Here is a 26,897-nt window from a genome sequence, read left to right as displayed (position 1 = left end):
AGCTCTTTTAAAATGCAAACAGAATATTGTGAAAATAACAAAAAATGCCTCAGGTCATGCCAGAGGGCAGCTATTAGAAATGTCACCACAGGGTAGCCTCTCCCCTTTGAGTTTCTGTGAATCCTCTGGTAAAGGTAGCAAATGAATGGCAAGTACATTTTATAGGATAAATCTGAATAATCTTTTCCTAATGCTGGAGACATTCTAATCAAGCCAAGGATGTGTTAATGTGGGGAAAAAACAAGAAAAAATCTGAAAATTTTGGAAGAATCTAGGAGGGGTGCTACTAATAGAAACTGGAGCAACCTGCCTTGTTGTTTGCTGATGCACCTTAAATTCCTCAGTTCCAGCCTCTAAAACCAAGCTCTGTCCATAAAGCACAAAAAAAAGTTTTATTTGAATATAATGCATTGCTCAAATATTTTCAACACATGCTGGTGAACTGAGAAAAATAAATTCTTAAGATTTTATTTATACCTTGCTGAAATATAAGCATTTGTGTAAGGTGTAACAATTTTGATGTTGTTTATATATAGAATATATCAAAATACAAAATATTCAACTTTCCAGCATGGTTAGCTATTCACATTTTACTACACTATGGATATCTCCAGAAAAAAGACTAACTGATGGCATGTAAATCATATCATTTCTAGAAGATACACAAAAAACTAATCAGATATTACCTTCTACTAGTCTTCTAGCGGATGCCAGCAGCAAAGCCATCCCTACATCTGCTGTGCTACTGGAAACAGCACATGGAGCATTAGCCATTTTCACACCAAAGCTAGCTACAAGTTTCAGATCCAGATGATCCATTCCTACTCCTGAATTTGCAATCACTTTCAAGTTTGGCAGGCTCTGGAGGAGGTCTTTGTCAATGACTGGTTTGTGCCACCACAAATAGACTGCTTGGATCTTCTTACTCATATTCTTTTTGTTTTCAAGAAATTCCTTCATAGTGATGAGGCAGAAATGCTTCTTCAGGAACTCCACATGGTCATGCAATATCCCATGCATCCCTCCAATTTCGTTTACCAAAAGCCCAGGCAGCTCTTCTCCCTTCATGATCTGCACAAAGAAGAAAGAGACATGGCATCAAAAGAAATACAAATAATTTTTTTTCCAAATATGTTAAAGAATCATTGCTTCCGTTCTCTTTTTTCATGACAACTATGACAAGAGAGATAATGAACTATATATTTAGATAGGGGGGGTAAACAATTTAGGACAAGAAAGCAGCTCTTTTAAGTATACTATCAATTATACACAAAAACTAAACGAAACAAAAAAAATCAACAACAACCAAGCAAAAATAACATAAAAAACTAAACAAACAAACAACAACAACAAAAGTCACCCTAACTTTCATATAAGGAAGTACGAACCAGTTCTGTCCCTCATGGGCTGTAAGGTCACTGTCACCAGGTTTATAACATGCAGTTATTTCTTATTAATAACTGAGTTTCAGGCCCTAAATGTGTATAAATCTCCGGTCCTGTCCAAAAATCACAAATTACTGTGTCTAAGTATTTTAGAAGAACACTGGAACTAATCTAGATCCTGAAAGTAAATTGCACAGGTTCATCATGAACTTTGTGGTGCAGGTTAATTTTTCAGTGCTCTATTTTTCCAGCCTCCTGTCCTGAAATGACACTAGTGACTTTTTAACTGTGCTTCCCTCGCCTGAGGCTGTCAGAAATTAACAACAGAATAGTTGCCTAGATATGTGTTTTTAAATTCTTCAAGTTGACTTCAGTGCTCAAATAAAAAGGCATTAGTTTATTTTTCCTCCAAAATCACTGACTACTTGTTTGTGGTTTCCAGGTCTGTGAATAGACAGCTGTTTAAAAAAAATAAAAATAAAAAATAGACTATTTATAGTTGTCTTTGGTTTTCAGTGGGAATTTTGTTAAGAGCTGGGTATGAAGAGAAAGCAGGGTGCTGTTCAAGGGCTGACAAGACAGGGATTCCCTACAGCAATGCAGACTGTTGTCTTGTTAGTAGCATTTTCACTATTTGCTTGTGAATATCTAGCTCTTTGTCTATAGTTACTGTGCTAAATAGTCATTTTACCACCACTTCAAGAAGCCTGACTGTATTCCAGAATAATGGGAAGTGTTTACAGTTTTATAAAGGGGACAAATATTGTACTGGTTTTGGTGTTCTGGTTTTTTGTTTGTTTGTTTGTTTCCCCCTAATTTTATTAATATTTTAAATAATTTTATTATTTATTAAAAAAAGAAAGGAAAGAAAGGAAAGAAAGGAAAGGAAGGAAAGGAAGGAAAGGAAGGAAAGGAAGGAAAGGAAGGAAGGAAAGGAAGGAAAGGAAGGAAGGGAAGGAGGGAAGGAGGGAAGGAGGGAAGGAGGGAAGGAGGGAAGGAAGGAGGGAAGGAAGGAGGGAAGGAAGGAGGGAAGGAAGGAAGGAAGGAAGGAAGGAAGGAAGGAAGGAAGGAAGGAAGGAAGGAAGGAAGGAAGGAAGGAAGGAAGGAAGGAAGGAAGGAAGGAAGGAAGGAAGGAAGGAAGGAAGGAAGGAAGGAAGGAAGGAAGGAAGGAAGGAAGGAAGGAAGGAAGGAAGGAAGGAAGGAAGGAAGGAGGAAAGAAAGGAGGAAGGAAGGAAGGAAGGAAGGAAGGAAGGAAGGAAGGAAGGAAGGAAGGAAGGAAGGAAGGAAGGAAGGAAGGAAGGAAGGAAGGAAGGAAGGAAGGAAGGAAGGAAGGAAGGAAGGAAGGAAGGAAGGAAGGAAGGAAGGAAGGAAGGAAGGAAGGAAGGAAGGGAAAGAAAGAAAGGAAGGAAGAAAGGAAGGAAGAAAGGAAGGAAGAAAGGAAGAAAGGAAGGAAGAAAGGAAGGAAGAAAGGAAGGAAGGAAGGAAGGAAGGAAGGAAGGAAGGAAGGAAGGAAGGAAGGAAGGAAGGAAGGAAGGAAGGAAGGAAGGAAGGAAGGAAGGAAGGAAGGAAGGAAGGAAGGAAGGAAGGAAGGAAGGAAGGAAGGAAGGAAGGAAGGAAGGAAGGAAGGAAGGAAGGAAGGAAGGAAGGAAGGAAGGAAGGAAGGAAGGAAGGAAGGAAGGAGGAAGGAAGGAAGGAAGGAAGGAAGGAAGGAAAGGAAGGAAGGAAGGAAGGAAGGAAGGAAGGAAGGAAGGAAGGAAGGAAGGAAGGAAGGAAGGAAGGAAGGAAGGAAGGAAGGAAGGAAGGAAGGAAGGAAGGAAGGAAGGAAGGAAGGAAGGAAGGAAGGAAGGAAGGAAGGAAGGAAGGAAGGAAGGAAGGAAGGAAGGAAGGAAGGAAGGAAGGAAGGAAGGAAGGAAGGAAGAAAGAAAGAAAGAAAGAAAGAAAGAAAGAAAGAAAGAAAGAAGAAAGAAAGAAAGAAAGAAAGGAAGAAAGAAGAAAGAAAGAAAGAATAGAAGAAAGAACTCCCTCAGGAAAATCAGAGAGATTTTTTCAGTGGCTGGCTTCACTTGGACTAAACTTTTAAATGAAGCAGAGAAGCAGAGCACCTCTTACAGTAAAAAACCTTAGGATCACAACAGTTTCAAAAAAGTCCGTTCTCTTGAGTGTCTTGATGTTAAAATAGAATACTGTAATATGGGCTAAAAGTTTCTACAGGGCACTAGTGTTCAGTTTTCCTTTAATATATTTGAGAGTTTTGCACAAACTGCGTAAGGTACTTGCTTACCATTACTTTACCAGCAAACATGAGGAATGGTGGGCAATGTCTATGATCAAAAAGGGAGATGTTCACCTGGTGGGACTTTCTGAGCCCAAGCACACTCAACAGCTGTCAGGTCAGGTGGCAGTATCCACTTCAATCCTATTTGGGCTGCTTTTTCCTGTCTTTCAGGTGCCCACCTTCTTCTCCACCTGAATGGCTTCTGACATTCTGCAATTGCTTATCCCCATGCTCTGAAAAAAGTGGTGGTGCTTATAAAGTGACCTGCTCTGATGGACTCCAGTACTTTCAAAAGCAGTTTCCCAGGGGATCTTGCTAAGTAGTTCCCTGAGCAGCCTGAAATCTACTCTCCTCCTATCCAAAGGTGAAATTTTGCTGGCAGTTTTCCTCTTATCATCCAAGATTTTGAAGTTGACTATTTCATTATCACTATGGCCAAGATGGCCATCTGCGCTGATTCACCAATGAGACCCTTTCTGTTTACAAGTAACAAATTCACCTAGTCATCTTCCTTACTTCCTGTACAAAAAAAGTTATCATCAAGGTGTTTTAAGAATTACCTGGTCCTGTTTATATCAGCAATCTCGTATTCCCAGTTAACATCTGATTAGCTGAAGCCATCCGTATAGATGTGGGCAGCTGATCTATCTTAGTTCCTTTAAAGCAAATTAATCAGTCTCATCATCCTGGTTAGATAGCCTAAAATAGACTCCTGTGATAACAGGCACTCTATTTGCTTGTTCCTCTTTCCTAAGCTAGAGGCTTTCAATAGTGTCATTACTAAATGCAAGCTTCATACAGCCCCAACCTTCTCTTATATACAGCACCACTCCTCTACTTTGCCTGCCTTGCCTATCACTTCCGAAAAGCCTGGAAATGTCAGTCCATTGTGACACACCAGTTACAAAACTCTTCCAGCCAGGTTTTAATTATACCAAGGATGGCATGTCTCTGGTTCTAAGCCAAGATGTCTAGCTCCTCTTGCTTGTTCCTCATGTTGCTTATGTTGGTGTACAAATATTTCAAACGTGCTTCATTATACTCAGCATGTCATGGAGAATACTCAAGGATCTCACCAGCACACAGTCTCTAAAATGTTGGTGTGCTATCGCCTGGCTTATTCCTGGTCAGTTTGGCTTTAGCCAGTTTTCCATTCAAATCTCATTTAGAGCTCTAATGATTAATTCTGCCAACACCTGTGCAAAAATTTTTTAAGCCCTCTGAGAAAGGTGCATCCCATCAGGGTTTGTAGACCATCCTGCAACTGAAACACACAAAACTGTGCCAACAGCAGCTTGAGAGCCATGTCTTTGCATATGTGGTTTTGAGTGAAACAATCCTTTGGAGTAAGTTTTCTTAAGTAAGTTGGTTACAACCAGAGTTTCAGAAGATAAGCTAATGCATTTCTGAACACTGGTTCTGATTTCAAAAATTGTGCGCTGTTGGGATTTATTAGTAGTGACAAACATTTCTGGTTCTACAGTAGCTGGACTAAGTAAAATGTACATATAATAAAGCTAAATTCAAAAGTATTATTGATCTGCTTACAGTGTTAATCTTCTGTTCTCAGCTTTGCAATTCTCAAAAATTTATCAGTTTTTCTTACTGGATTACCAGTTTGATTTCTGACGTATTCGCCAATTAACCCGACTTATCCCAGGACCTCGACTGTCCGGGGGAGATACACAAACATGGATGCCATGATGTCTTCTCTCAATTTATTGCTGCGTCACATTCCTTATATACCATCCTAAATCCCGCACAGACGCGTACACCCGCTGCACAAAACCTGATGCACACGAGTGAACCTGTACACACACCTACCTAAACCCCCCGCCCACTAACTCTTAACCTACAGGCCTAACTTAGCTATTCTAGAACACTCCATCTACTCAGAACTACTGTATGCACTCATAAATCCTTGCTAAGACAACTTAGTACCCCAACAATTTCCATTTAATGGGCCTCATTAAACAAATTAGATAGTTTAGAGGAGAAAAAGAACTTGGAGGTAGGCATCTGGGGTATTTCAGATTGCTAACTTTCTCGAGTGTGCAAGCAGCTAAAAACAGAGGTAAAATGTTTCAGGTGGTTTACATAAAGCAGTTACTCCTTGAGAGCTGTGCATGTTACTGTAAGGCTTCAGCTATTTGATATAGTCCTTTTGTGTTTAATGTGGCAGAAGCATCTTATGCTCAGTGCAGAGGGTCGCTGTTGGTGATGCAGAGTCTGGCTGGAGACCTGTAACCAGTGGTGTCCCCCAGGGGTTGGTGCTGGGTCCGGTCTTGTTCAACTTCTTCATCAATAACCTTGATGAGGGGATAGTGGCCACCCTCAGCAAGTTTGCTGATGATACGAAGTTGGGAGGATTGGCTGACATGCCTGAAGGCTGTGCTGCCATTCAGCGAGACCTAGACAGGCTGGAGAGGTGGGCAGTAAGAAACCAGATGAGGTTCAACAAAAGCAAGTGTAGAGTCTTGCACCCAGGGAGGAAGAATTGCATGCACCAGCACAGGCTGGGGGAAGACCTGCTGGAGAGGAGCTCTGCTGAGAGGGACCTGGGCGTCCTGGTGGACAACAGGTTGGCCATTAGCCAGCAGTGTGCCCTTGTAGCCAAAAAGGCCAATGGCCTTCTGGGGTGCATTAAAAAGAGCGTGGCCAGCAGGTTGAGGGAGGTGATCCTCCCCCTTTACTCTGCCCTGGTAAGGCCTCATCTGGACTACTGTGTCCAGTTCTGGGCTCCCCAGTACAAAAAAGACAGGGACCTCTTGGAAGGAGTCCAGCGGAGGGCCACAAAGATGGTGAAGGGACTGGAGCATCTGCCCTATGAAGAAAGGCTAAGCAAACTGAGTCTGTTTAGCCTTGAGAAAAGATGACTGAGAGGGGATCTAATCCAGATTTATAAATATCTGAGGTGTGGGGGCCATAGTGGTGAGACCAGTCTCTTTTCAGTGGTACGTGGAGACAAGACAAAGGGAAATGGACATAAGCTGGAACATAGGAAGTTCCACACGAATGTGCGCAAGAACTTCTTTACAGTGAGGGTGGCAGAGCACTGGAACAGGCTGCCCAGGGGGGGTTGTGGAGTCTCCTTCTCTGGAGATATTCAAGACCCACTTGGACACCTACCTGTGTGACCTGGTTTGCTTTGCTAATTACCATGCAGGAGAGAAGGAAGATTTAGTTCGAGCCTGAGACACTTGGGATATGGTGGTAATTTACATATGGTCATTTGAATTTAAGCAAAACAGTCCTTTGGAGTAAGTTTTCTTAAATAGCATGGCTATGACTCGAATGAGACACCAGAGTTTCAGAAGACAATCTAATGCATTCCTAAGCTCTGGTTCTCATTTATAAAATATTGTTCTAATTTCTACACTGTTGGGCTTCATGGGCAGGGACAAACATTTCTGTTTCCGCAGCATATAAATAAATAAACTAAATAAAATGCATATAATAAAAAACTGACTGAACTACAAAACTGAAAACTGAAGTTTTCTTCTCCCAGGTCTATGTGAAACATACAGTTCTTGGAAGTAAAACCTTCCTTAGTATAGCGGGGCCTTTGTACTGGACTTCAGGTGGAACATATCTCTGTAGACTAGCCTTTCAGTGAACAAAGAAGTTCCTTTAGAATATTATGAAAAGTCTTTAAATTCTTGTCAGGTTCTTCTTACTGCATAAATTCCCCTACACAGAAAGGCTGTGCATCTGATGCCAATACTCTCAGAAAGACAGAACAAGAATGACAGGAAAAATCTAAATGGAATATTCAGATTTCTTTTGAAAACCTGTCCTTTTACTTCTTAACCCTAACAAAAGAATAACTGAAGTTGGTTCTCAGTAGACCTGTTCAGTTTGAATGTCCTGTTTCTTAGGTATCTTTCTTTCAAAATTAAAATGGCCACAAATGGTCAATTTAGAGAACGTTTAATTTGACTCCAATCTTATGGCAAACTTAGGTTTTTTAGGCTTTAGCTTTTGCTACGTTAGAAAAACTGCATAAACGGGATACTTTCATGAGATTATGGTAGAGTTTGGGGTTACAAGTAGCCCCACAAAAGCCAAATAAAAATGATCAAAAGGTGATTCCTGCCAGAAGAGACGTGACTTCTTGTTGCTACTGACACTTATCTTTCTCACTGAACTGGGATTATTCATTTCCAAAATTCAGAAATTGTCTTGAAGTAGAAGACTATCAAAATTTATTTAAACAACAACACTAATAATTAATGGAGCATCTCCGTATTTCCTCAACCAAGGTGCCAACTAAGTGGTTTGATTACAATTTATACAAACAACAATAGTATTGATATATGAGCCACATACACAGGACTGGAAGAAAACATTGGTAAATTTGCTGACCTTTTTCACCATTCTCTCCAATTGCGTTGCCTTGCTTGGCAGGCATGATGACATAAAAATGTGGGAAGAGACAATAGTTGGACAATGCAGAAATGGGAAAGATAAGGATATGCTCTTAACCAGTGAGAGACTACCCAAAGAGATCAAGGCCACGAGTACACTTTTGCTCAGCAATTTACAAGTTCCGGGGCAATAGAATGAATGCAAGTTATTCTACCTTGGCAGAGGCTCAGGGTATGTCACATCCAGAGCAGCAGGAGGGGGGAGTCAACTCGTTACAAGAATAGATAACGGCAGGGCAAGGGGGAATGGTTTTAAGGTGAGGGAAGGAAGATTTAGGTTGGATATCAGGGGGAAGCTCTTCACCAAGAGAGTGGTGAGGTGCTAGATCAGGCTGCCCAGAGAGGTTGTGGATGCCCCGTCCTTGGAGGCCTTCAAGACCATGTTGGATGGGGCTCAGGGCAGCCTGGTCTAGTATTGAATCCGGAGGTTGGAGGCCCTGCGCCTGCGGCAAGGTGGTTGGAGCTTGGCAAACCTGGAGACCCATTCCAACCCAAGCCATTCAGTGATTCCATGATATGACTTCAAAGCACATAGTTAAGACAAATGTCTTACTCCTGTCACTGTTGCCTTGGGAAGAAGTGGGACTTGAGAAAAGTAGTAGCCTCAGAAAAGAGAGATCGCAGAACACTTCTTTTCTTGCAAAAGCATCACAAATATTGATTCTGACGGATCATCTCTAAGGTGGAAAGCTGAGATATGACAAAGAACCGGAGAAGATGGAACCAGATTTAAAACATTACCTTCCACTAGTCTTCTGGCAGACGCCAGCATTAAGGCCATTCCCATACCTGCTGTTGGGCCAGCAATGGCATGTGGGCTACTAGTCACTTCTACACCAAAGTTAGAAATCATTTTCAAGTTTAAGTGATCCACTCCAACACCAGAGTTCCCGAGGACCTTTCAGTCAGGCAGGCTTTCTAGAAGCTCCTGGTCGATAGTTGGCCTGAACTCAGGCACAAACATGGATCGTTTTTGTTTTTATTTTCCCCCATTTCCTTCTTGTTTTCAAGTAGTTCTTTCCTGGTGATAACACAGAGCGTTTCTTCAGAAGCGCTGCAAGGCTTTCTTGCATGCCACAAGTTCCTCCAACAGGCATAGTCATCAGAAGGCCTGGCAACTCTGTCCTGCCACGACCCACAGTAGAGCAATAGAAGAAGCACGCTGCTGTTTAGGAGAACGTCATTCAAAGCGTGATGGTGTAGCGATCATTTAAATTCACACCTGTGAATCAGGAAAATAACGGAACTGCATTGTCCTCTTAATGATACAGAACAAATTCAGTCACTTGGGACCAGCGTGGCCTTGCGCTACAAAATGGTCCGATATCTCCAGTAAGCACAGGATTGCGCTGCAACACCAAGCTACAGTCACCTTCTCGGGTCTCAGTGTGGTTCAGGTCCTACAAAGTGCCCTCAGACAGCTTCAACTCAGTCCAGAAACCCTACCGCTTTCATACAAATCTGGCAGCTTCTTAACCCTAACCAACAACTTGATGTATGGCAAAGGGTGGTACAGAACTGCTGCCAGGAAGTTACTCAAAGTTGCTTGCCTATGAATTGTGTTTGGTGAAGCTGTAGGCTGTGTTGGGAGCCAGAGGTTCAGACAGGTCTGACAAACCTACCAGACCCGGAATGGGTTAGGTCAAACAAAACCATCCCAATGAAGGACCATCCATGCACAGCTACTGCGCTGCTTGCTCCCACGGTTTTAAACCACTGCATGCGAACGTACAGCCTCTGAAATTCAGGCCTGCCTGGGCTGCCCTGAACAAAGGAAGAGGAACTCTCTTGGGCCACGTACAGAATCTGTAATGAAGCTGATGGCTACAGCCAGCAAGGATCATTTTAGTGTTTATACTTTTTATTAAAGCATTTTTTCAGCAACCTTGAAACCCAGCCACCAATTCCCTTAGCAAAGGGAAAGCAAGACTGCGTAGTCTTGGCTCTTCGCAGGCCTGCGTTTAGCCGACGGATCACAAAGCTCACAACCCTCTGCCGTAACCAGAGTCAGCGCCGGAGCCGTCTGGGCTGGCTGTGATCCGACACGGGGAAGCCGCAGGGCTCCGCTCGCACAGGCCACCACCTGCTGCCCCAACCCTGCCACGTCCAGGCAAGAGGCAAAGGCGGGAGGAGTCACACGACGGTGGGCAGGAGGCGCCAGCAGTTACAGCCCGGTGTTTCCGTCCGAGGACGTGACGGGGGGCAGAGCGACCCCGCGCCCCGGCAAAGCCCCTGGTGATCGGGACGCAGCTCCGCGAGGCCCGCGCCCAAAGAGTGTCCCTGCCCAGAGCCCGCTCTGACAGGCCCCGCGGCAGGGCGTGTGCAGCCCCTCTGTGACGCGGTCGGGGGTCATAATGGCACAGCCCCGCGTCACGGCGGTGACCGCCCCCTTTAAGCTCGCCGAGCCCACGCGTCCTCCCCACATCTCGCAGAGAGGCCGACGAGACTCCAGGCGCTTGCCGAGGAGCTCATCTCGCCACTGCTGTGCTCTGGACGAGCTGCTGTGCCGTGAGGAGGAGTAGGCAGAGAGCAGCAGAACTAGAGGCAGGGGTGAAGGGCTGAGGAGGAGGGCTGTTTTGCCGGAAGGCTGCTCACCTGCTGCAGCAAGGGGGGAAGTAAGATGGCAGACTCCCTCTTCTCGAGACCTCGCTCGCCTCCAACTGCTGAGAAGCTCAGAAAGTCTGGTAAGGCCCGATTTCACACGTGTTGTCAGGCCCAGGGACATCTCTGAAAACAGAGAGGTGAGGGAGGAAGTTGGGGATGGTTGCTGCAAGAAGGCAGCTGCCTCAGCACCCAAGGGGCCGAAGGAGCACTTGGGCAGGCGTGGCTCCTGGGTTGTGTTCCCGACGTGGCCCCTGCCTTCGCAGGGATCGCCGAGCAGAAGTCGCCGGTGGAAATGAGTTGCTTGTCGTCATTCCTTTGACAGGAATTCCGTGTGCTGAACTCTTTTGAGGTGGCCGCCTGGGAGCATGACATGTCCTTCCTTTTGTTTTCCAGAGCTCGCCCGGATTTGGTCCAGCGCATCCTATTATCTTGGCCAACAGCTGGCTCTCTACCAGGTGGGACTTGCCTCTTTCTCCTTTCCTCCCTCTCGTGGTTGATTTAGCCCCGAGAGCCCATCAGCCACGGAGCGCAGATATTCTTCCCCTCCGTGGAAGCAGGAAGCACGCCCCAGAGGGACACTGCAATGCAAAATGGACCACAGGCTAGCTCCAGTGTCAGTTCAGAAATGCCAGGAGGTCCAGGCCTCATGATGGAAAGAGGGATGGACATTTTCTGGGCCTTCCCGAGTCCTCTGCTGGCAGAGTTGAATGACCAAAGTGGATCCCTTGGGGGTGACTGCAAGTTTGGGAATCCCGCTCGCGTCTGTACGAGCCAAAGGACTGCGCTCTCTGGTTCTTCACGGGGACGAGGGGCGAGAGGGAAGTAGCCTTCCGTCCTTCCCTGCAGAACTGCTTCTGATCCACCCTTTCTTCTCGTTCAGGCTGTGAGCATTCCTGGACTGGGGACTTTCACAGTTGTCAGAGAGCGCGTAGCCAGCCAGCAGAAGGATCTGGTTGCTGTTGACAGACCCGTGTTTCTGCTGGCAAAGGCTCTTGCGCAGGACCACGACCTCCAGTACAACTTCATAGATGTTGCAGGTAGGAAGAGAGGAGTCTGACAGAGGTGCTCGCCCTGGCACCAGAGTGGGGAAGGTGTGCCAGATTACCATTACAGATGGCAGTACAGCGTAACAGCGCGCTCTCTCTCACTTGCTTCAGCAATGGCTTTCATTCCAGTCTCACTGGCTCCGTGTCTCAGCGTCTTGTCAGAGACGTACCAACGGTTCCACCTCATAATCTCAACAGATTAAGTGTATTGCCTGAGGGCCTGGGAGCCACTGACTTTTGACTGTAGCGCGCTCAGTGGCTCTCCAAGTGCTCACGTTCCCCCTCCTCTTGTTTCTCCAGGACCCGACCCGTTTCATCAACTTCCATATGATGAGATAGCCGCAGAATGCGGCATCTCTGAAAGCGAGGCGCTGCTTTGCGTGGAAAGGACCGTGTGCCTTTTCAGCGCCTGCATAGGGAAGAGGCAGAACATTGCCTTCATTTGGAGGGATGTTGGCATGCTGCTGATTGAAGGAAAACGGGTCCAAATGAAATTCTATGAGGACTACCTGGGGAAGCTCAACGGGACTACTGAAGCGTTGCAGGCTCTTCTTGGGGTAGGTTTTGCGTTTTGGCAGCACTACCTCAGATTCTTCTGAAAGGCCTTCCGGGGACTAGGGGACTGCTTTCTCCTGGCCTGCCATGCTTCTTCAGCCACCCGGGCTCCTGGTGGTCTGCAGGAAAGCAGGCTCTGTAGAGCTCTTCCCTTACGTGAGGCGGCCCAGCTCTGCGCCTGGATATGCTCCTCCAAAAGGCCTTGCCTTTTGTCAGGCGACCAGAGTTAACGGTGGGCGTCACTGCTCAGCCCCAACTCGGAGCATGGAGCAGAGGCACAGGCAGAGCAAGGCTTGCTGAGGCCCAAACCCTTCCCTTTGGCAGCTCTCGTTGTGTTGGGCTAAGAAGACTGGAGCTGCCAGCCATTCCCAGTGTCCCCATCTCCCATCATCTGTCTCCGTTCTGATTGCAGATGCCAGAAATGAGCAAATCGGTCATCTCGCGCAACGACTGCGCAGCTTCCCAGACAACTTCTGGACGTGTCATTGTCTTCCCAATGTGAGTATGCTTGCTCCTGCCACCCGTGCCTGAGCGAGACGGCCGCTTTTCAGGTGCCGATGGTACTCGCTACGGTACTTTTCAGTGTTTAGGGGCCTGGTTCACAGGGAACTCCCTGCATGCCCTAGTTCAGTTGGATTGCATTTGGAGAAGCAAATCACGTTTCACATCCATGCCAGTGTCGGAACTGGGGGGAGTTTAGGCCAGTCTTCCTTCCGGTTTTCCCAGTGCCTCTTCCGTCCTGCAAATGAGAGTGTGTACCACTTGGGACCCAAGGGTTAGAGGAGGAACAGGTTCTCGTGCAAACGGGAGCTTGAGTGTGGTGGGCTTCCGCAGAGCTGTCTCGTATCGTAGCTGCTGCGCAGTGACATCCAAAAGTGGTGGTGGGCATGGAGTTGAGCCTGGAGAGCTGCAAAGACATTAATCTGCAAGAAACTTGGAGGGCAAGAAGGGAATGGAAAGGGCCGTTGGGTAGCTGGGTGGCGAGCGACCGGTCTGTTCTGCGTGAGCGTTCTGAGTGAGAGGAATATTTCCTCCTCTGAAGCAGCCAGGAGGATTGGCTGGGAGCAAAACCGTTCTCACAGCAAGGACAGAAAAAACATTGGCACGTACTGATGGGGCCTCGCCTGCCCCTGCAGACACTGGAGATCCTTGTACGGTTCTCCAGAATGAGCTGCTCTGTGAAATGATGGCCTTCCAGTGTCTCTGCGGTCTGTCGCTCCGTTGTTGGGTCAGGCTGCAAGGGGAAGTGTTGCACTTCCTTCAGCCTGCTTCTGCCTCTTTCAGGTACACGCACGAGAGCATATTTAAAGTGACCGAAACAGCAAAGGTGGACCTGAAATACCATCTGAAGACCAGACACGAGCAAGGCTGGGCTAGAGCTGGTGTCAGAGGCAGGAAAGGTAAGGGACCCGTAGGCTGCCAGCAGGGGGCTCTTTGTTTTCCTTCCTCCTCATCTGGAGACGATTAGGGCTGACATTACCACAGAGCGCCCAGAAGAGCATGAGACACTTCCGGTGACTCTCTGTACCCATTATGGGAAAGCCTGAGCGATCCATTGCAGAACGAGTTCTCGGGGCAGCCCTCTCACACAAGTGGCCACTGGGATCTCCCCATCAGAAGACACTTGCCCGGTGGCCTCCACTCAGCAGCCTGTCCTGCCAGCCCGAGAGACCGCTACCCTTGCTTCCCTTCGTATTCTCAGATGTCTCAAAAGCCATTTCCTCTGGTGTGAGCACGCCCCAGTAGCAAAGCTGTGTGCGTGGGACATGCATCGAGCGATGCAAGAGCCAGCTCCTCCTGTGCTAAACGAGTCCCCTCCCCGGAGCGGCTCTTTGAGACCACTGGCATCTGCCGGGGCCTCCCCCATTTCAGCATACAGACGAGGTGAAGGCATCCAAATAGCATTCCCCGGGGAACAACGCTGCCCCATAGCCGTGAAGAGATGGAACAAAACCGTGCCAGAAACGCAACTTTTCTGGCATTTTCTCCTTTCCTCTTTCTAGGGGACCTTTGCGAGACGCGCCTCCTTCATCGAGCAGCGTTTTCTCCAGAGAGATTGCCGGCATTGACTGTAATGCCAGGCAGTGTCCGGAAAGCCGAGGAGAAAGAGCCTCGCACCAGGTGAGACTCCTGGCAAAAGAAACATGGGTGATGCCGTGCTCTTGCCTCTGTGGGAGTGAAGTTTCTCCCGGATCCGGAGGCTGTATGAACTCGAGCAGCTCGACAGGACAAACGTCCCGTAGCATCACTTCTTAGCTGGGTAACCAATGGCAAATGCTCATTGTGAGAGCGCGTAGTCTTTCTTGCTTGCCTTCAGACGGAAGGAAAAGGGACCTTTCTGTTTGTCGAGCCCATTGCCCAAAGTGACAAGAAACATCCTGAGACAGGATGGGGGTGTTCCTTTCCTAGGAGCTTTTGAATAGCACTGTGCGTGCTTCTGGGCTGCTGTCAGCACCGCAGGCTGTTCCCGGGTCTCCAAGGGAAGTGGTAGACACCAGATGGGTCACTCGGGGGCTCTTGCAGACTCTTTTTTGCTGAGGAAGATGTTGAAGCACTTTCAAGCACGCAGTGCAAACCCAGCACCTCCTGCCCTCCTGTCAGCTCTCCCCACCATGTCTTTGCAGGCAGCTACCGGCCATCCTGAGGAGACCCTTACGAGAAAAAGAAGAGCAAGAGAAAGTCATTCCTCTGGTGACTCCCAGGATGGTGGACTTTGTTGCTAAGGAGGTGGAGAGAAGAACGGTACGTGTCACAGACTGCTGCAGCGCATTTGTCTTACTGAACTGTAGAGAAGCTCCGCTGATTCTCACAGCGTTCCTTACTGCGCGTTCACGTGACATCTCGCTTGAAGAGAGATCAGTTATGATGACACTTGAGAATAAGCTGTTGACTTCCATTAGCCTCCCGAAAGCCACCCCAAGAGCTAATTTGGGGATGTTCCTGAAGGCTTGTCTAGAACTGCCAGCTGCCAGACTGCATTTAGCCCAGAGGTTGTTTATTTTCCTGGCTGTTACAGAGGGGCTCTTCAGTTGGGTCCGCAGGAGCCTGGCAGTAAAGCAGAAAGGCATAAGACAAAGGGTGGAATGGAGCGCAGGAAGGGAAACCCCTCAGCCTCCACAGAGACTTAACGCTGCCTGCTGTTGCATTTAGGTCGCCCTCCAGCAAAAGATCGCACAGATCAAAAAGGCAAAGGAGGAGAAGGGGAAGAAGATGAAGAAGGAGAAGGAGGAGAAGGGGAAGAAGGTGAGGATAGAGAAGGGGAAAAAGGAGAAGGAGGAGAAGAAAGGGAAGAAGGAGAAGGAGAAGCCGGTGAAGCAGGAGAAGCCGGTGAAGCAGAAGCCAGTGAAGCAGGAGAAGCCGGGGAAGCAAGTCAAGCAGGCCAAGCAGGCCAAGAAGCAGGAGGAGCATAAATATCCAAAACATGTCCAGAAGTTCTTAACTGAGGCAGAAAAAAAGAACAAAAAGCTGCAGAGAGAGAGCAAGAAGCAAAGCAAGCAGCAAGAGGTGGAAGTGAAGGAGATGGAGGCTGAGCCAGAAGAAGCGGAGATGCCAGCGGCTCAGGTACTTTGCATTACTGCGAGAGAGCAGCAGCACTTTCCCATCCAGGGGGCCTGAGGTTCTTAGGTACCTCTAGCACCTGGGCCAGAGTAGTACTGTTGGTGCAGCACAGCTGGATGGGTGACTGCTGCCTTTTGGGAGCAAGAGGACCAAACTGGTCACGCTGGGACACTGCCCCAAGAGCGTGCTGAGGTCCCTCTCCTGATTGTGGTCCTGTCCCACTGCAGTCCCCACTGGAACGGTCTTGCAGGGAACTGCATGCTGGGAAGCAGCACCACAGGGCTGGGTGTCTCTTCCTGTACAGGAATCCTCTGCCCCGGAGGAAGAGTATTTCAGCTCTCTGTCTGAGAGCGAATCAGAGCAATCCAGCTCCAGCTCCAGCTCCAGTCTCAGCCTGATGGAGAGAATGATGGGGGAGCAGGAAGAGGACGAGGAGCAGCCGCCCAGAGTCTTCTGGGACAGCACTGCTATCCCTAAACGGTAAGCGTGCACCAACTCCATCCGAGGCCTGGGAAGGCAGGGTGGTGGTGAGCCACCCGTGCTGTCGATCAAGGGCACCAGCCTCCAAGCCACAGTGCCGCACACAGGGCCCTGAGACCTGCGAGGCCATGAGTGTGGTTGTGGTTAGGGCCAAATGCCACGAGGCTCCCTGGAGCCCAAAGCAGCCTACGCATGGACGTCGTCCTGCATCAAAGAGGCCGTGGGACCAAATGGGGCCGCGTGTGGAGTAGACTGGGTGAGGGAAGAGGCGTGGGTGTCACAGCAGAAGAGTGAGACAGGTTTTGTCCTTGCTGTGGTAGGAGGCTTTCTCCAAGGACAGATGAGACCCTGCGGGAAGTGGTGCAGTGTATTGCGAGGCAGGTGGCCCGTGAGCAGCAGGGACAGAGAGATGCAGAGAGGGATCTGCAGGACCGGCTCCAGAGGTAAAGCTCTCTGCACAGGCAGAGTTTGCTGTCCCACGCTGCCCTTCTCCCCGCCCCTGCAGCAGCGGGGCAAAAGAGGGGCTTTTCCTGGAAGCGGGCTCTCGGCACAGCCACCTCCTGCAGTTGCGGCAGGCACCAAGCTTGGGAGCCCAGCAAGAGAGCCGTCTCCCTGTGCTCACACCCCCTCCCACTGTGTGCCTACAGCGAGCTTGCAGTGCTGCGGTGGAGTCGGCGACCGATAAAAGAATCCAGCATCCTTCATCTGGCTGGGACTGGATTAAAACCTGCACCCCCTGCTGGGCCACGGCCGGGCAAGGCAATACGGGTAGGTGGTGTGGGCTCCCGTAAGCACCGTGTCATAGCTAGCCGTAGCAAGCCACGGGAAGACCCTCTTGGGCCTGTGGGATGGAGAGCACTGGCTGTGGAGCTGGAGACCTCCGCACAGACACCCCCTCCGGTCGAAGTCTCACAGTGCAGCTCAGGCAGCTGCAGACGGAAGGGTCGTCCAAGTGTTTGGCAGCCCTCCGTTCTCCAAGCTGAGTCCCTCCTTCTCCTCCCAGAATACGGACCGCCTGAGCACCTCACCCTCACAGCCTGTATCTGCTCAGGCCAAAGTCTCAGCCCCTGCCTGACTCAGGGCCTGGTCAGTCAGCCCCACAGCAGGCTACCCCAGACTGGGACTGGCCACAAGGGCTGCAATTACATGACAGGGATCGTGAGCCTGCTCTCTCTAGACACGCATGAGCAGAGCCACTCTTGTACTGCAGGGAGACTTGCGCTGCGTGTCTCCGCATTCACAAAACTACAGAGCTTTACACTGAATTCCTTAGGTCCGGAAAGTAGTGTCTGTGCATGACGACAAGGACCACGAGAGTTCTGCCAGCACCGAGACTCCCGAGTGAGACATCCAGCCAGTGTCACCCAACAGCTCAACAAGGACCACCGTTCACTTTTGGCGACGTTAATGGTGACACTGTTAAAAGCAAGTCGCCATTTTCCATACCACCCTTTCCCTATAAAACGCCTACCCTATAAAACCCCTGCCCTATAAAACCCCTACCCAATAAAACCCCATAACCCAAGCACTGCGAGTCTTTCCTTGGTCGCTGTGAAACGCACGCTTTACAGCGGGTGCCTTGTAAAGCCAGGTGCCCCCCTGTCCAGAGTTCCCGGGCCCGCGTTGGCAGGGCTGCCCGGAGCTGCATGGGCACCACGGTGTGCTGCGAGGGTGGTGAAATCCAAGGCAGGAACCTTGCGTGAGGAGACGGGGAGGGAAGGCCAGTCCCTACTCCATCTCGGAGGGGGACTCTTCTCTAGTGCCACGAGTGTGGCTATTTCATCTGCACGCTGACAGCTTTGCCTCCAGCTTCTTTGGCTGGGCGGAAGGTGACCCCTTCCACTGCCTACCCCTTGACGTTGCTGGCAGATCCATGGCTGAAGCAGGGAATGTCTGTGCTCAAAAGGTGAGATGCTCACCCAGTGGGGCTTTCTGAGCCCCTCAGAACTGAGGCAACATCCTGTCAATCCTGCTTCGGCTGCTTTTTCCCATCTTCCGTGTGTTTTCCAGTAACTCAGAAAAATCTCATCCTCCTCTTGCTACTGGCGTATTTTAAAACGCACTCTGTGATAGCTGTCTCCCACAGTACAGGCCACCTTCAGCTCCGGTGAAGGTGCTTTGGCCACGTGAACATTCTTCTTACAGAGGTGAACAGCAAATCTGTTGTTCACTCCTGTCACCTGACTTTACCTCCCTTTGCCAGACACCGATTTACCACCGCAGCTCTAGAAGATCAAGCCAAGCCCATCCTGTACCCTGCTTGCACGACTTCTGACATCTTGCAATTGCCAGTTCCCCTGCTCTTCAAAAAGAGATGGTGCTTGGAAAGGGACCAGCACTCATTGAGGGAACCCTGAAGAAATAATACACTGACACGATGGAGACATCAAAGTATTCAAACAAAACGGTTTTACCTGTTCCACTTGGTTGGTTTGATTTTGTAAATGCCAGTACAGAATAAGCTGAGTGAGTTGACAGCTTTGAAGCGTAGTGACAAAAAGAGCTGTGCAGGAACACGGCCGCTTTCCTTTTTAAAACTAATAGTGGCTCTGTGTGAAATCGTGCCTTCTCACAGGTCAGAGATTTAGCGCTGTCGTCTGGTGCACATCACTGGGGAAACACTTCACTTGGAATGGGCTGACAGTTGAGAACAGACAGCATATTTGCTATTGCTTCTTCTGCCGTCATGTGGGTGGCTTGAACTGTTGCAGTTCCAATATGTGGGGTTATGATGACGTTACTTAATTTCAACAAAGGATGATTTCTGCAAGAAACAGCAAAGACAGCATATTACACCCGCAAGAAGCAGAAAGAACAGAAAGGATATCACACAAGAAACTAATTCTTCTGCTAGTTGCTTAGAACAGACCCTCAGGAAATAGCAATGGCATTTATATAAAGAGGCCACGTACACAGGGCAACAGGAAATGATGGTAAATTTGCTTTCCCATTTCTTCCTCCTCTCTACTAGCCTCACTGTCTACTTGGCAGTGATGTTGACTTGAAAATTTGGGTAGGGATAATAGCTGGTCATCAAGTTAGGATTGTGCAAAATGAGATTAGGCTGTGCCCTTAAACAGTGAGAGTCTACCCAAAGAGATCAAGGTCATGAGTACACTTTTGCTCAGCAATTTACAAGTTCCGGGGCAATAGAATGAATGCAAGTTATTCTACCTTGGCAGAGGCTCAGGGTATGTCACATCCAGAGCAGCAGGAGGGGGGAGTCAACTCGTTACAAGAATAGATAACGGCAGGGCAAGGGGGAATGGTTTTAAGGTGAGGGAGGGAAGATTTAGGTTGGATATCAGGGGGAAGCTCTTCACCAAGAGAGTGGTGAGGTGCTAGATCAGGCTGCCCAGAGAGGTTGTGGATGCCCTGTCCTTGGAGGCCTTCAAGACCATGTTGGGTGGGGCTCAGGGCAGCCTGGTCTAGTATTGAATCCGGAGGTTGGAGGCCCTGCGCCTGCGGCAAGGTGGTTGGAGCTTGGCAAACCTGGAGACCCATTACACCAAAGTTAGAAATCATTTTCAAGTTTAAGTGATCCACTCCAACACCAGAGTTCCCGAGGACCTTTCAGTCAGGCAGGCTTTCTAGAAGCTCCTGGTCGATAGTTGGCCTGAACTCAGGCACAAACATGGATCGTTTTTGTTTTTATTTTCCCCCATTTCCTTCTTGTTTTCAAGTAGTTCTTTCCTGGTGATAACACAGAGCGTTTCTTCAGAAGCGCTGCAAGGCTTTCTTGCATGCCACAAGTTCCTCCAACAGGCATAGTCATCAGAAGGCCTGGCAACTCTGTCCTGCCACGACCCACAGTAGAGCAATAGAAGAAGCACGCTGCTGTTTAGGAGAACGTCATTCAAAGCGTGATGGTGTAGCGATCATTTAAATTCACACCTGTGAATCAGGAAAATAACGGAACTGCATTGTCCTCTTAATGATACAGAACAAATTCAGTCACTTGGGACCAGCATGGCCTTGCGCTACAAAATGGTCCGATATCTCCAGTAAGCACAGGATTGCGCTGCAACACCAAGCTACAGTCACCTTCTCGGGTCTCAGTGTGGTTCAGGTCCTACAAAGTGCCCTCAGACAGCTTCAACTCAGTCCAGAAACCCTACCGCTTTCATACAAATCTGGCAGCTTCTTAACCCTAACCAACAACTTGATGTATGGCAAAGGGTGGTACAGAACTGCTGCCAGGAAGTTACTCAAAGTTGCTTGCCTATGAATTGTGTTTGGTGAAGCTGTAGGCTGTGTTGGGAGCCAGAGGTTCAGACAGGTCTGACAAACCTACCGGACCCGGAACGGGTTAGGTCAAACAAAAACGTCCCAATGAAGGACCATCCTTGCACAGCTACTGCGCTGCTTGCTCCCACGGTTTTAAACCACTGCATGCGAACGTACAGCCTCTGAAATTCAGCATTAAAAGTCAATCTCTTGCACATCCACACGCCTAGAGGCTGAACCAGTGGGGAAGAGTGCTAAAGGTGACAGGCTAAGGCCCGCTGGCAACACAGCCCTTCTCGCTAGAGCTTTCCCCTTGCCTAGGCAGTTTTGTGCCCGGTCCTGCCTGCAACAGCCCCCGCAAGTATATCATATTCTGCAGGAAGACAAAGGCTGCTCAGATAGCCATGTATGCAGTTTGAGGGGTGAAACTGCAGCCCTTACTGACAATAACGGCCCTCACTGACAAAAATGGCAGCAGCAGATTTGCTGCCTGTCTTAGGAATATGCCTGTCTCATTTCCCAAGATTCTGCTGTTGTGCTCTAGAAGTAGACGGCCAAAATTTATTCAACAGATGCACTTCTGCTTTGTGGAGCATCTCCTTTCTTTCTCAACTGAGGTGCCTGCCAGGTGGTTTCAATGTCGTTTACACTCTGCGTAGTGTTGTTCTAGTACGGCTCACTCCTGCTTTGTGGGCTGAAGTGAAATATCTTTGCATCAACCAGAAATTGCACCGGTTGTAGTACTGCCGGACGTTTGATGGCCAAGTTAGTAAGCGTAAAGCATTTGGAAGCCGTTAGGTTTGTCACACGTCTGAAGACCGCTTGTGTCCACAGTATAACGCGTGAGTATTCAGTCGTCTACCTTAGGGCTAAAGGTGTGTGCAACGTAGAAGCCTACAGGCACATCTTTTAATTCCCATGTGAATACGAATTTCTGCTGTACCTGCATAAGGATAAGCTACGTTTAGAAATGAAAGCTTCCTTTCGGCCCACAAAAGGCCAGGCGTAGGAAACAGACACGTGACATCGTTTTCCTTCAGGAATTAAGACACTGACGATGACAATGAAGGGGAAGGGTTCTAGTGCACCCGAGGAGCAGCCCTGGAAAACTGCCCACAGAACAGCTTCTCATCAGGGCCTCTTTTTGTTACCGATTACCATTTCAGTCTCCCGTTCTCAGCTTTGCAGCTCTCAAAAGCGTCTCAATTTTTATTACCGGGTTATCGGTTTGATTTCTGCTGAGAGCTGTGCGTGTCACGGTGAGGTCTCAGCTGTGCACAAAGGGAGCTCGCTTCCCTGGCCACCCATTTAGCATAGCCTCTCTCTGTTTGATACTGGATGTGAAATTGATGCATCGGCTGTGTTTCAAGACGCGTTCCTTGTCACTGGTCCTTGTGTGTTTAATAAGAACGGCAAGACCGTTCACCACTTCAGCTTTCGTAAAAATAAATGCTGCAATTATGAAAGCCCGGGTCTTCGAATGACTAACGCAAGCAACCAAAGGCTTTTATAACGCATGCTGCGTGAGCATCCAACCTTCTGGCCTGCCTGGGCTGCCCTGAACAAAGGAAGAGGAACTCTCTTGGGCCACGTACAGAATCTGTAATGAAGCTGATGGCTACAGCCAGCAAGGATCATTTTAGTGTTTATACTTTTTATTAAAGCGTTTTTTCAGCAACCTTGAAACCCAGCCACCAATTCCCTTAGCAAAGGGAAAGCAAGACTGCGTAGTCTTGGCTCTTCGCAGGCCTGCGTTTAGCCGACGGATCACAAAGCTCACAACCCTCTGCCGTAACCAGAGTCAGCGCCGGAGCCGTCTGGGCTGGCTGTGATCCGACACGGGGAAGCCGCAGGGCTCCGCTCGCACAGGCCACCACCTGCTGCCCCAACCCTGCCACGTCCAGGCAAGAGGCAAAGGCGGGAGGAGTCACACGACGGTGGGCAGGAGGCGCCAGCAGTTACAGCCCGGTGTTTCCGTCCGAGGACGTGACGGGGGGCAGAGCGACCCCGCGCCCCGGCAAAGCCCCTGGTGATCGGGACGCAGCTCCGCGAGGCCCGCGCCCAAAGAGCGTCCCTGCCCAGAGCCCGCTCTGACAGGCCCCGCGGCAGGGCGTGTGCAGCCCCTCTGTGACGCGGTCGGGGGTCATAATGGCACAGCCCCGCGTCACGGCGGTGACCGCCCCCTTTAAGCTCGCCGAGCCCACGCGTCCTCCCCACATCTCGCAGAGAGGCCGACGAGACTCCAGGCGCTTGCCGAGGAGCTCATCTCGCCACTGCTGTGCTCTGGACGAGCTGCTGTGCCGTGAGGAGGAGTAGGCAGAGAGCAGCAGAACTAGAGGCAGGGGTGAAGGGCTGAGGAGGAGGGCTGTTTTGCCGGAAGGCTGCTCACCTGCTGCAGCAAGGGGGGAAGTAAGATGGCAGACTCCCTCTTCTCGAGACCTCGCTCGCCTCCAACTGTTGAGAAGCTCAGAAAGTCTGGTAAGGCCCGATTTCACACGTGTTGTCAGGCCCAGGGACATCTCTGAAAACAGAGAGGTGAGGGAGGAAGTTGGGGATGGTTGCTGCAAGAAGGCAGCTGCCTCAGCACCCAAGGGGCCGAAGGAGCACTTGGGCAGGCGTGGCTCCTGGGTTGTGTTCCCGACGTGGCCCCTGCCTTCGCAGGGATCGCCGAGCAGAAGTCGCCGGTGGAAATGAGTTGCTTGTCGTCATTCCTTTGACAGGAATTCCGTGTGCTGAACTCTTTTGAGGTGGCCGCCTGGGAGCATGACATGTCCTTCCTTTTGTTTTCCAGAGCTCGCCCGGATTTGGTCCAGCGCATCCTATTATCTTGGCCAACAGCTGGCTCTCTACCAGGTGGGACTTGCCTCTTTCTCCTTTCCTCCCTCTCGTGGTTGATTTAGCCCCGAGAGCCCATCAGCCACGGAGCGCAGATATTCTTCCCCTCCGTGGAAGCAGGAAGCACGCCCCAGAGGGACACTGCAATGCAAAATGGACCACAGGCTAGCTCCAGTGTCAGTTCAGAAATGCCAGGAGGTCCAGGCCTCATGATGGAAAGAGGGATGGACATTTTCTGGGCCTTCCCGAGTCCTCTGCTGGCAGAGTTGAATGACCAAAGTGGATCCCTTGGGGGTGACTGCAAGTTTGGGAATCCCGCTCGCGTCTGTACGAGCCAAAGGACTGCGCTCTCTGGTTCTTCACGGGGACGAGGGGCGAGAGGGAAGTAGCCTTCCGTCCTTCCCTGCAGAACTGCTTCTGATCCACCCTTTCTTCTCGTTCAGGCTGTGAGCATTCCTGGACTGGGGACTTTCACAGTTGTCAGAGAGCGCGTAGCCAGCCAGCAGAAGGATCTGGTTGCTGTTGACAGACCCGTGTTTCTGCTGGCAAAGGCTCTTGCGCAGGACCACGACCTCCAGTACAACTTCATAGATGTTGCAGGTAGGAAGAGAGGAGTCTGACAGAGGTGCTCGCCCTGGCACCAGAGTGGGGAAGGTGTGCCAGATTACCATTACAGATGGCAGTACAGCGTAACAGCGCGCTCTCTCTCACTTGCTTCAGCAATGGCTTTCATTCCAGTCTCACTGGCTCCGTGTCTCAGCGTCTTGTCAGAGACGTACCAACGGTTCCGCCTCATAATCTCCACAGATTAAGTGTATTGCCTGAGGGCCTGGGAGCCACTGACTTTTGACTGTAGCGCGCTCAGTGGCTCTCCAAGTGCTCACGTTCCCCCTCCTCTTGTTTCTCCAGGACCCGACCCGTTTCATCAACTTCCATATGATGAGATAGCCGCAGAATGCGGCATCTCTGAAAGCGAGGCGCTGCTTTGCGTGGAAAGGACCGTGTGCCTTTTCAGTGCCTGCATAGGGAAGAGGCAGAACATTGCCTTCATTTGGAGGGATGTTGGCATGCTGCTGATTGAAGGAAAACGGGTCCAAATGAAATTCTATGAGGACTACCTGGGGAAGCTCAACGGGACTACTGAAGCGTTGCAGGCTCTTCTTGGGGTAGGTTTTGCGTTTTGGCAGCACTACCTCAGATTCTTCTGAAAGGCCTTCCGGGGACTAGGGGACTGCTTTCTCCTGGCCTGCCATGCTTCTTCAGCCACCCGGGCTCCTGGTGGTCTGCAGGAAAGCAGGCTCTGTAGAGCTCTTCCCTTACGTGAGGCGGCCCAGCTCTGCGCCTGGATATGCTCCTCCAAAAGGCCTTGCCTTTTGTCAGGCGACCAGAGTTAACGGTGGGCGTCACTGCTCAGCCCCAACTCGGAGCATGGAGCAGAGGCACAGGCAGAGCAAGGCTTGCTGAGGCCCAAACCCTTCCCTTTGGCAGCTCTCGTTGTGTTGGGCTAAGAAGACTGGAGCTGCCAGCCATTCCCAGTGTCCCCATCTCCCATCATCTGTCTCCGTTCTGATTGCAGATGCCAGAAATGAGCAAATCGGTCATCTCGCGCAACGACTGCGCAGCTTCCCTGACAACTTCTGGACGTGTCATTGTCTTCCCAATGTGAGTATGCTTGCTCCTGCCACCCGTGCCTGAGCGAGACGGCCGCTTTTCAGGTGCCGATGGTACTCGCTACGGTACTTTTCAGTGTTTAGGGGCCTGGTTCACAGGGAACTCCCTGCATGCCCTAGTTCAGTTGGATTGCATTTGGAGAAGCAAATCACGTTTCACATCCATGCCAGTGTCGGAACTGGGGGGAGTTTAGGCCAGTCTTCCTTCCGGTTTTCCCAGTGCCTCTTCCGTCCTGCAAATGAGAGTGTGTACCACTTGGGACCCAAGGGTTAGAGGAGGAACAGGTTCTCGTGCAAACGGGAGCTTGAGTGTGGTGGGCTTCCGCAGAGCTGTCTCGTATCGTAGCTGCTGCGCAGTGACATCCAAAAGTGGTGGTGGGCATGGAGTTGAGCCTGGAGAGCTGCAAAGACATTAATCTGCAAGAAACTTGGAGGGCAAGAAGGGAATGGAAAGGGCCGTTGGGTAGCTGGGTGGCGAGCGACCGGTCTGTTCTGCGTGAGCGTTCTGAGTGAGAGGAATATTTCCTCCTCTGAAGCAGCCAGGAGGATTGGCTGGGAGCAAAACCGTTCTCACAGCAAGGACAGAAAAAACATTGGCACATACTGATGGGGCCTCGCCTGCCCCTGCAGACACTGGAGATCCTTGTACGGTTCTCCAGAATGAGCTGCTCTGTGAAATGATGGCCTTCCAGTGTCTCTGCGGTCTGTCGCTCCGTTGTTGGGTCAGGCTGCAAGGGGAAGTGTTGCACTTCCTTCAGCCTGCTTCTGCCTCTTTCAGGTACACGCACGAGAGCATATTTAAAGTGACCGAAACAGCAAAGGTGGACCTGAAATACCATCTGAAGACCAGACACGAGCAAGGCTGGGCTAGAGCTGGTGTCAGAGGCAGGAAAGGTAAGGGACCCGTAGGCTGCCAGCAGGGGGCTCTTTGTTTTCCTTCCTCCTCATCTGGAGACGATTAGGGCTGACATTACCACAGAGCACCCAGAAGAGCATGAGACACTTCCGGTGACTCTCTGTACCCATTATGGGAAAGCCTGAGCGATCCATTGCAGAACGAGTTCTCGGGGCAGCCCTCTCACACAAGTGGCCACTGGGATCTCCCCATCAGAAGACACTTGCCCGGTGGCCTCCACTCAGCAGCCTGTCCTGCCAGCCCGAGAGACCGCTACCCTTGCTTCCCTTCGTATTCTCAGATGTCTCAAAAGCCATTTCCTCTGGTGTGAGCACGCCCCAGTAGCAAAGCTGTGTGCGTGGGACATGCATCGAGCGATGCAAGAGCCAGCTCCTCCTGTGCTAAACGAGTCCCCTCCCCGGAGCGGCTCTTTGAGACCACTGGCATCTGCCGGGGCCTCCCCCATTTCAGCATACAGACGAGGTGAAGGCATCCAAATAGCATTCCCCGGGGAACAACGCTGCCCCATAGCCGTGAAGAGATGGAACAAAACCGTGCCAGAAACGCAACTTTTCTGGCATTTTCTCCTTTCCTCTTTCTAGGGGACCTTTGCGAGACGCGCCTCCTTCATCGAGCAGCGTTTTCTCCAGAGAGATTGCCGGCATTGACTGTAATGCCAGGCAGTGTCCGGAAAGCCGAGGAGAAAGAGCCTCGCACCAGGTGAGACTCCTGGCAAAAGAAACATGGGTGATGCCGTGCTCTTGCCTCTGTGGGAGTGAAGTTTCTCCCGGATCCGGAGGCTGTATGAACTCGAGCAGCTCGACAGGACAAACGTCCCGTAGCATCACTTCTTAGCTGGGTAACCAATGGCAAATGCTCATTGCGAGAGCGCGTAGTCTTTCTTGCTTGCCTTCAGACGGAAGGAAAAGGGACCTTTCTG

The 26,897-nt window shown here is 50.0% G+C and overlaps 2 protein-coding genes across 5 annotated transcripts in view; both read right to left on the bottom strand.

Moving 5' to 3' along the window:
- Positions 1–18,871, bottom strand: part of LOC140248936 (probable 2-ketogluconate reductase) — a 23,925-nt gene extending 5,054 nt beyond the window's left edge. Inside the window, exons 1-2 of the mRNA XM_072330076.1 lie at positions 18,745–18,871; positions 687–1,071 (exon numbers count right to left, since the gene is read on the bottom strand). Coding sequence (XP_072186177.1) covers positions 687–1,068 — 382 coding nt within the window. The 5' untranslated portion in view covers positions 1,069–1,071; positions 18,745–18,871. The remainder of the gene's footprint in view (positions 1–686; positions 1,072–18,744) is intronic.
- Positions 18,720–26,897, bottom strand: part of LOC140248935 (probable 2-ketogluconate reductase) — a 20,687-nt gene continuing 12,509 nt past the window's right edge. For all 4 annotated transcript variants that reach the window (XM_072330070.1, XM_072330071.1, XM_072330074.1 and 1 more), the window contains one exon: positions 18,720–19,094. Coding sequence is in view for 1 of the 4 variants with exons in the window: in XM_072330071.1 (XP_072186172.1) it covers positions 18,938–19,094 (157 nt within the window). In the remaining 3 variants the exon portion in view is untranslated. The remainder of the gene's footprint in view (positions 19,095–26,897) is intronic.

This window comes from Excalfactoria chinensis, chromosome 2 (genome assembly GCF_039878825.1).
Source record: "Excalfactoria chinensis isolate bCotChi1 chromosome 2, bCotChi1.hap2, whole genome shotgun sequence".
NCBI classification, from domain to species: domain Eukaryota; kingdom Metazoa; phylum Chordata; class Aves; order Galliformes; family Phasianidae; genus Excalfactoria; species Excalfactoria chinensis.
This window is presented reverse-complemented; position numbering and strand designations above follow the sequence as displayed.